Source organism: Nannobrachium achirus (assembly GCF_963921795.1).
Source record: "Nannobrachium achirus genome assembly, chromosome: 21".
NCBI lineage: Eukaryota > Metazoa > Chordata > Actinopteri > Myctophiformes > Myctophidae > Nannobrachium > Nannobrachium achirus.
Genome location: NC_137828.1, coordinates 9,008,978 through 9,018,977, shown reverse-complemented (window position 1 = coordinate 9,018,977; position 10,000 = coordinate 9,008,978). Strand labels below are relative to the sequence as shown.

The 10,000-nt window shown below is 43.6% G+C and overlaps 1 protein-coding gene across 1 annotated transcript in view; it reads right to left on the bottom strand.

The window, feature by feature from the left end:
- The window catches only part of mllt10 (MLLT10 histone lysine methyltransferase DOT1L cofactor), a gene marked incomplete at its 5' end in the record, with an annotated part of 31,858 nt that overhangs the window by 12,120 nt on the left and 9,738 nt on the right, over positions 1-10,000 (bottom strand). Inside the window, 2 exons of the mRNA XM_080752413.1 lie at positions 2,684-2,798; positions 7,735-7,911. Of these exons, the coding sequence (XP_080608539.1) occupies positions 2,684-2,798; positions 7,735-7,911 (292 nt within the window). The remainder of the gene's footprint in view (positions 1-2,683; positions 2,799-7,734; positions 7,912-10,000) is intronic.

Here is a 10,000-nt window from a genome sequence, read left to right as displayed (position 1 = left end):
ACAGGCTCAAAACGCCTCAGATCATAGAGTATAGCAGATCTATAGGCTCAAAACACCTCAGATCATAGAGTATAGCAGATCTATAGGTTCAAAACACCTCAGATCATAGAGTATAGCAGATCTACAGGCTCAAAACACCTCAGATCATAGAGTATATCAGATCTACAGGCTCAAAACGCCTCAGTTCATAGAGTATAGCAGATCTACAGGCTCAAAACGCCTCAGATCATAGAGTATAGCAGATCTATAGGTTCAAAACACCTCAGATCATAGAGTATAGCAGATCTATAGGTTCAAAACGTCTCAGATCATAGAGTATAGCAGATCTATAGGTTCAAAACACCTCAGATCATAGAGTATAGCAGATCTACAGGCTCAAAACACCTCAGATCATAGAGTATAGCAGATCTACAGGCTCAAAACGCCTCAGTTTATAGAGTATAGCAGATCTATAGGTTCAAAACACCTCAGTTCATAGAGTATAGCAGATCTACAGGTTCAAAACACCTCAGATCATAGAGTATAGCAGATCTACAGGATCAAAACGCCTCAGATCATAGAGCAGGGTTCCCCAATTAGTTTTCCCCAAGGGCCGAATTATGTCTAAGGTACCAAGCTGAGGGCCACAACATTGCAGGGGGCGACGGTGGCGTTCCCGTTACTCCAGTCCAGCGACAGTTCAGATATCGTCGTTGTCGGGTGAGAATTTTGTATGTCCAAAACCGTTTGTTTTGCATTTATCATTGTAAAAATGATTTAAACTAGTGAAAACAGCCGATCTACAAGCACACAATGCGATGTGTGCACAATGTGTGCTTGTAGATCTGCTGTTTTCACTACTTTTGTGCAACGGTCTTGTATGATGAAGCAGGGCTTTACTTTGCAAAAGAACATACAAATTTGGAGATACAAGGTTTCCACCCGACAACGACGATATACTAGTGTTGTTGCTGCTCTTATACCACCATTATTACTGGGGTTGGTGGGGGCCAGACAGTAGCCCCCCGCGGGCCGCCTATTGGGGAACCCTGTCATAGAGTATAGCAGATCTACAGGCTCAAAACGCCTCAGTTCGCACCACGTTTTGTATGACGCTGCAGTGTGCTCAAGTAGGGTCTCTAATTTACCAAAGAACACGACAACTTAGAATATGGAAATAATGGGTTTCTGCCCGACAGCAACGCTATAGAACAGGGGTGATGGAGGGGGCCACTATATGTTCACTCATGATTAGTGTGACTATGTGTGTGTGTGTGTGTGTGTGTGTGTGTGTGTGTGTGTGTGTGTGTGTGTGTGTGTGTGTGTGTGTGTGTGTGTGTGTGTGTGCGCGCGTGTGTGACCCCCAAATTATTTTGGGGGTCTCCAGATGATTAGCTTAATGTGCAACATTGTTTTCTCACTCAAAAGTAAACAAACCAACAAAGTTAAAGTTAAGAGGGTATCTGCACATTTCTAAAGTGACAATTTAAGGACTCTTTAATACCTTTAAAATGACGAATTAAACATTGGCCAAAGTGTCAAATATTAGAGGCAGAAATTATGAAAATAGCAGATCTACATGCTCACAACGCCTCGCAATGCGAGGCGTTGTAAGCATGTAGATCTGCTATTTTCACAATAGAACCGTGTTATAAAAATGTAATGCCTCAACTCTTAGTGCTCGTTAAGGTGGAGGGGGTCCCCAGTTAAAATATGATTATTTAGGCCTGAAAAGGTTGAGAACCACTGCACACGGAGCAGACATGGCGGTTTGGACAGGATTGGTGAGAACAGTACTACTTTGGGTTGGAGTTTCCCATGGACACTTTCATCCCCTCCCATGCTTTCTCTCTGTGTGTGTGTGTGTGTGTGTGTGTGTGTGTGTGTGTGTGTGTGTGTGTGTGTGTGTGTGTGTGTGTGTGTGTGTGTGTGTGTGTCTCATGGCCCATTGGCTTGATGGAGATTTGTATGTTTATTCATGTCAATCTTTTCTATATGTCCGTGTGCATGACAGAGAGACACAGAGAGAGAGAGAGAGAGAGAGAGAGAGAGAGAGAGAGAGAGAGAGAGAGAGAGAGAGAACGGGTTTGCAACTGGAGCGCTGTGGGAGGAGCCTCTAAATGTCACTGAGCTGTGACCCCTGACCTCTGTGGGACCCAGGGGGTGTGACCTGTCCATTACCCCCACCCCACACACACACACACACACACACACACACACACACACACACACACACACACACCACAAATATGTAGCCAGTCACCATCTCTCACACACAGGGTTGTATTATTAGACTTGTGAGGACGCGCTGATTTTATGAATGCCATTTTCACATTTCTTCTGCAATCTTTACAGTCTCCACCTAAACCCATAGCACTACTGTAACCCCCCCCCCCCCCCTTCCCTCCATGACCACACATGAAGCTACAGTAGGTAGCATTTTTAGGTTTTAGAAAAGTATTCTTTTTACTGCTTTTAGGTGCATGGTCGACCTATGTTATTATTTTTTCTAGATTGATATTCCTATGCATTTGTTGTATTGTTGTTGATGTACTGACATATTATATTGCTTATTATATTGATGTATTACCTGCTTATTGTAAGTCACTTTGGATTAAAAGCGTCTGGTAAATGCCTAAATTGTAAATTCAGGGTTCCCACACATTTCTACCAATTCATTTCCAACACACACACAGTCCCATACCTGCTGGTGAGGCCTCTGATTGGGCGATGAGTGCTGCCATGGCCGAGTTGGGGTTCAGCCGGTTTCCAAACATGTGGGAGGGGGCCAGGTTGAAGACCGACCCTGACAGGCCCACCTATGGAGAGAGAGAGAGAGAGAGAGAGAGAGAGAGAGAGAGAGAGAGAGAGTTAGTTAGTTTATGAATACATAATTGCGATTAACAATTTAATTGTGTTTTTGTCGTTGACAATTGACATACATTTCTGTTAGTTTTTTAGACTTTGAAGTTGCACGTGGCAGATGTGACACATTAACCTAAATATACAAAGAAATGACTGACATATTTGACAACGTTACGCTTTCAAAAGAACAAGCTTGTCGATCGGCTATTGCCACTATTTTGAAAATGTTTGAAAACGTGGAAACGATTATGAGGATTATGACAAAATAATTGCGATTATGTCAAATAATTGCGATTAGACCATTATGTAATAACTGTGACAGGCCTGTGGACAACATGTGTTCTTTTCAGCCGGAGACGTCGACCTCCTTCACACATGTTTGGGTTTGGTTACCATCAGTACATGTCAACGTGCCTTCACAGCTTCCATCTTAAACACTCATAAACCCCTGTAGTCTTAAGAGAACTGTAGCCTACCGTGACCAATTCTTCCTTCTACACCCAAAAATAGCCGGTCCACAAGCTCACCATGCGTTGCGCATCGGCTATGTTTTGGCTAATGTCCCCGCTTTCAAAAAAACTTGCTTGATTCAATATTTAGATATTTGATGTAAATGTTACCAGGCCCTCCAGGGCTTCTCCCATACACACCCATTGTTTAAAACACGGCCTGCTCACATATTAGGAGGGTAGTATGAGTCACCATAAAAAAAATAATGCGTGTTTATAATCAAACTATCATGGTTAAAATGGAGTTTGAAGTTACAATGGTGTGTATGGGAAAACATTTTAAATCAAATATCTAAATATTGAATCAATTCCTCTTCGTAGTTCCTCGCTGTTACCGTCCTTACCAAGAACCAACACCACAACAACCCGCACGACACACACACACACACACACACACACACACACACACACACACACACACACACACACACACACACACACACACACACACACACACACACACACACACACACACACACACACACACACACACACACACACACACACACACACACACACACACACACGGCTGAAAGAACCCCTACTGTATCCTCTGACATGATGACAAAGTGCTTGTGATGCATAGACTTTAATCCAATTAGGGCATTTCCCAAATAAGGAGCGAGGACAGACTGAGGGGGGGGGGGGGGGCCTAGGGGGCTTACAGGGCAGAAAACAGAAACCCAAACAAAATGGCTGTCTATTTTATGTATGTGGGAATGTTTCAGTGTCTCTGCTTTTAAGCCCAGTGGTTCCTCTAACCCAGGGGTCTTCAACGTTTTTCAGGCCAAGGACCCCTTAGTTGAGAGAGAGATGAAGCAGGGACCCCCACAACCTTCTCATAGATTCCATTTAGTTTCACTGTTTTACAGCACAATCATCAGTGTATTTTGGATTCATGTCAATGTGTGTTTTCAAAAAACAGCCCGACAAAACTATGGTTTAGTGATGAGTCATCACTTTTCACAGTTTTGTGGGAGCCACCTTCACCCCAAGGAATGTTTTTTGTGCAAAACAAATGCTTGCAATGGATTCAGAATCATTAAAACCCCTAGTTTGACCTCTCACATGCTAGTTAAAGCATATTTATTTTGTGCGTTTTATCCTGTATAGTTAATTTAATGGGACGCCAACTTTCATCATCTGTCACGGATTCTCCTAGGGAAACTGAATTTCAGTCTTTGTGAGATGTGTTACTAGACACCTTTACAAACACATTGTTGAAGACATCTTTTGGTAAGGAATTTATTCCAGGACTTTTTAAGATATCCCCTTCCTATATAGCAAAACTAGTTACATCTCTTTAACCAAAAATGCATTGCATTTTGTTTGTGTGTGCAATCTGCCACAGATAAAAGAAATATCTGTGGCAGATATTTTTTTATCTGTATCTACCATCCACTTTGAATGGAAAAATATCTTGAGAAAGAGATTTTTTTTATATGTTATCTGGCCCAGTGGGAATGGGCCTTTAACAACATGTAAAAAACAAAAACAACAAACAGAAAGAAATCACGTCTCTCGAAGGGGAAGCCCTTTTCATTTCACATCTCCAGAGTCTTTTCAAACAGCCCACCCACCCACTCCCCCCCCCCCTTCCTCCACCTCCACCATCTACATTCATTTTTCATTTGCATTCATTTTTCATTCAAAGCCTCTCTCCTCTCTCTCTCTCCCCCCACTTCTCTCTATCTCTCCATTTCTCAGTGTCTCTCTCTCTCCCATGTTGGGCTGCCAGCCAATAACAGTAGGCTATGAGTCTGCCGAGGACTTAAAATAGCACATGGTTTCTCCTTCTCACGCGCGCACACGCACGCGCACACACACACACACACACACACACACACACACACACACACACACACACACAGGGAAGGCCTCCCAGATGTCCAGTAAGGTGAAACACCACGAACTCACAAAACCACACATTTCTCCTATTTCTTTCTCCTCCAACAACCCCCCCCCCCCCCCTCCCCTCCTATCTCTCTGTATGCTGCAAACAGGCGTAATATCCTGTGGGCCTCATCTTCTATAAGATGTGTAGGACAAACAGACAGAGAGAGAGAGACAGAGAGAGACAGAGAGAGAGAGAGAGAGAGAGAGAGAGAGAGAGAGAGAAAGAGAGAGGAGGTCGGGGGGGCATTGCTGGAACTCAAGCCATCAGGGGCCAGAGTGAAGCTCCACCCTCCACATCCCTACTGTGGTGCTGCTTGTCAGATGCCATTACATCACAGAGAGAGAGAGAGAGAGAGAGAGAGAGACGAGAGAGAGAGAGAGAGAGAGAGAGAGAGAGAGAGAGAGAGAGAGATGACAAGCGTGGACAGGGATGGAGAGAGGAGAGGGCGAGAGTGTGTGTGTGTGTGTGTGTGTGTTGTGTGTGTGTGTGTGTGTGAGTGAGTGAGCGTGTGTGTGTTTGCGGTGTGCATGCGTGTGCGTGCGTGTGTGTTTGCAGGGGGGTATTAAGTGAAGTGGAGTTGAGAAATGATGCTGGTTGGACCGAGGGGCTCGGGGGGGGGGGGGGGTGGGGGGGGGGGGGTGTGAATGGACAGGCAGGAGGAGAGGTCAGGATTGGAGGATGATTACCGCAGGGGTTTGAACTTTAGCTGCAAAGGCTGCTGGATTTTTAAGTTTAAAGGAGCTATAGTCAACTTTTCCTTGAAAAACGGAAGCTAAAATAAAAAAAATCAAACCTCGGTTCGAATTGAAGCGGTGGACAGATAAAACTTCTATTCTGAATGTATTTGGAGAGCTGGTATGACAGTTGGTATAATAGGTTTAAAAAATTAAATAGATTAAAACACATACATTAAAATAAGAATTTGTAATTAAATAAATACATAAATAAATATAAAGTGTTTAAATAAGACAGATAAACCCTGAAGGCCAAATTATCATGTGAAGCTTGACCAATCCTCAAAGTATCCATTCATCTGACCGGGAGGGACACCGCACACATATTCTAGATGTACAGGACATATAAAGCCTATTCATTCTGAACTGAAATGACCATATATGGACATGGGACAACACATTTTGCTTTTTGAAAAAGCCTATTCATTCTGGACTGATATTTTACACGTACGGGACAGGAAAAACCTGTTCATTCTGGCCTGGAGTGACCATATATGGACATAAGGTACGGACATTGTGTTTTTGAAAACCCTGTTCATTCTGGACTGAGATCACCATATATATATATAATTAAACGGACATTCTGTTTTTGAAAAAGCCTGTTCATTCTGGACTGAAATGACCATATATGGCGTGATACACACAAAGCCATTCATTGGAAGCGCGTTTCCCACCGCTTCAATAATGTTTGGAAAATATTTTATAAAAAGATAAGCTTCATACATGTGTTTCCATTAAAAATTACCACAAAAAGCGTAAAATAATGATAAAATAATCATTTGGCCATTGTCAGACCGACACTTTGTTTACATTCTAGTCTATTCTTTGATAGTGGTAGACTAGAATGTAAACAAAGTGTCAGCCCGACAATGGCCAGAATGATTATTTTATCATTATTTTACGCTTTTTGTGGTAATTTTCGAATAGAAACATATGTATAAAGCTTATTTTTTATAAAATATTTTCGAAACATTTTATTTTAGCATCCGTTTTCATGAAAAAGTTGACTACAGCTCCTTTTAAGTGTTGTCCTGCCTTCCCTACAGTTCTGGATGAAAGTAACAGGAGAAAACTTTTTGCCATTCTTCTCAGGCCTCATGATTCTGTTGCAATCAATATAATTCTAACATAATTCTTCCGTTCGTATCGATGTGCTAGACTCCGGTTAAACATGATCCAACTCTTATTTAATGTTTCGCATGTTTGTTTAAGGGTTCCCCAGCAGCAGCCAGGCAGTCGCAGCCAGTGATGTAAAGTACATTTAGGCCTACTTTGTACTTTACTTGAGTATGTCCAATTTTCCAGTACTTTTACTTCTATTCCACTACATTTGGGATCCTGTTTGCAAAGTTCGACACAAGAGTGAATAAATAAAGACGCTTTTTCGCCTCTGCGTCTTTTTTTTAAAAGGCGAATTATTTGCTTCGCAAATTCGCCCCCGGTATGTAAAGACCTGTAAGCAGGATTTTTACCAATTCATTTCCAAACCTTTTCCAAAACCTTTCCAGAATATTTAACCCAATTTCCAGGACTAGATTAACAATCATTCAGTGCAATAACAAGTAGCTTACTCCTGTGTACGCATAAAAAAGAGAACTGTGTGTGTGTGTGTGTGTGTGTGTGTGTGTGTGTGTGTGTGTGTGCGTGCAGGTGTGTGTGTGTGTGTGTGTGCAGGTGTGTGTGTGTGTGTGTGTGTGTGTGTGTGTGTGTGTGTGTGTGTGTGTCTCTGCAGGTGTGTGCGTGCACTTACGTGTGTAGACGCAGTGCTGTTCAGAGGGGCGGTGGCCGTGAAAGGAGAGGGAGGGGCCAGGGAGGAGGCGGGCTGCTGCTGTTGCTGTGACAACGACATCTCGGAGCCGGCTCCGCCCATCATGGCGAGCGCTCCGCCCCCTGAGGACGACGAGCCGTCAACGCCGGCGAACACACTCTGTGGAGGAACAACAGGACAGCATGCTGAACCACCGCCACGTCAACCACCACCACACCAAGACACGCCAGGGTTTAAGGCCATTCAGAACGGGTACACTGTATTGTATATCATTATTTTATGCTTTAACTATTGAAAAATAGCAGATATACAAGCTCACAGCAATCTGCTATTTTGAAAAATCGTGAAAATTTAATTTTGACCCGATTCTATAAGTGTCTTTTGAATCCTTCTAAGATCTTTTGAAAAACCTACGTTTCTATGTCAGCAATCTGGCCAGCCATCATCAAAGAAAAGGTCCTTTTCACTTAACTGGAGCTCAGTTAGTCTGTTCTTGAGAGACTGCTATGTCAGTGGTTCTCAAACCTTTTCATGTGAAGGACCCCCAAAATTATATTATTTGGCCACAGACCCGCATCTCAAAATATTTAGTTCCAGTTGGTAAAACTGTAATTTTCTGGCCAGGATTTGGGGATTAAGAGGTTACGAATCCTTCACCATGGTAAACACTGTAGCTGAGCGAGGCTACTTCCTGAAGACACGGCAGATAAGCTGTGATTGGCTGGTAGTGTATCATGTGTGTATGATCCGCGATGTGATTGGCCAACATATACACAACGTATACAGATGACGCAGATGCCGTTATTTTTCCGCGAAAACCGGACCCCGGCCAGGATCATAGAAAACATATAAAGAGAAGCTTGAAAATAACGGAGTGGGTGTTCTAAAACGTTAGCGATTAGGGACAATTTTAAGATTTGTTTTATAAAAAAAAATACATGGTATAACTTTAAGTCCCAACTAATTGGTTTAGGAAGCTGGAAGCACCAAACTCTGGGCCCTGGGTACAAGGATTCACTGCGGGCCCCCCGTGAATGTTCTTCATAGGGGGGAGGAGGGGTTTAACCCATTTAGACTGGAACGCATTATTACGCGGGCGGCATAGCTCAGGGGTAGAGAAACCGTTATTAGAGCACGAAGGGTTCCCAGTTCAAATCCGGGCTCCCCCTGAGTAATGTCGAAGAGTCCTTGAGCAAGACTCTAAACCCCTAGTTGCTCCCGGTGAGCAGGTTGGTGCCTTGCATGGTTTCCTCCGCCACCGGTGTATGAACGTGTGCGTGAATGGGTGAATGTAATGCACAATCTATGTAAAGCGCCTTGGATAAAAGCGCTATATAAATGCACCATTTACACATTATTTTGTGCTTTAACTATTAGGAGGAGATCTGACGATTAGACAGATTGACCCGCACACTGCCGCTCGTCCGTTTCAGGGAGTTTATTAATAATGGAGCCGACGTTTCGGTCGTAAGAGCTTTCTCAAGCTGAGAATGTCAAAAAATATGAACATTTTTCAACATTGAAACGATTATAAGTAACCATTGTGACAAAATAATCAAGATTTTGTCAGATAATTGCGATTAGACGATTATGTAAAAATTGTCACAGGCACACACACACACACACACACACACACACACACACACACACACACACACACACACACACACACACACACACACACACACACACACACACACACACACACACACACACACACACACACACACACACAGGCTATTTTAGCTTAACGTACACTCTTTTCTCACATACACACTGAATTTAAACTTAAAACATTCTCTCCTTCACTCACTCACCAACACACACCAACACACACACACCGACACACACAATCAGGGTTCCACTCTCTCTCTCTCTCTCTCTTCTCCCCACAAACCGGGGGGGGGGGGGAGAGGGGATAAGCCCTGGGCCTGCACCCCCCCCGCCCCCCCTTGACCCAGCGAGAGGGGGGGAACCAAGGGGGCCCCTCGGCTCCACAAAGGACTGAATGGCTCGGGGGCAGCGCACATTCACTACAGGAACAAGAGTGCTTTGTGCCAGGAGGGGAGAGGAGGGGGAGGGGAGGGGGGGGGGGGGGGGGGGAGAGAGAGAGAGAGAGAGAGAGAGAGAGAGAGAATGCACATGCATCCATACACGTACACACAACACGAGCCCATATACAATTTAAATTACTTTGTATTAATAAGCGATATATATTTTTTTTTGCTGTTGCTTGTGCTTCATTCAC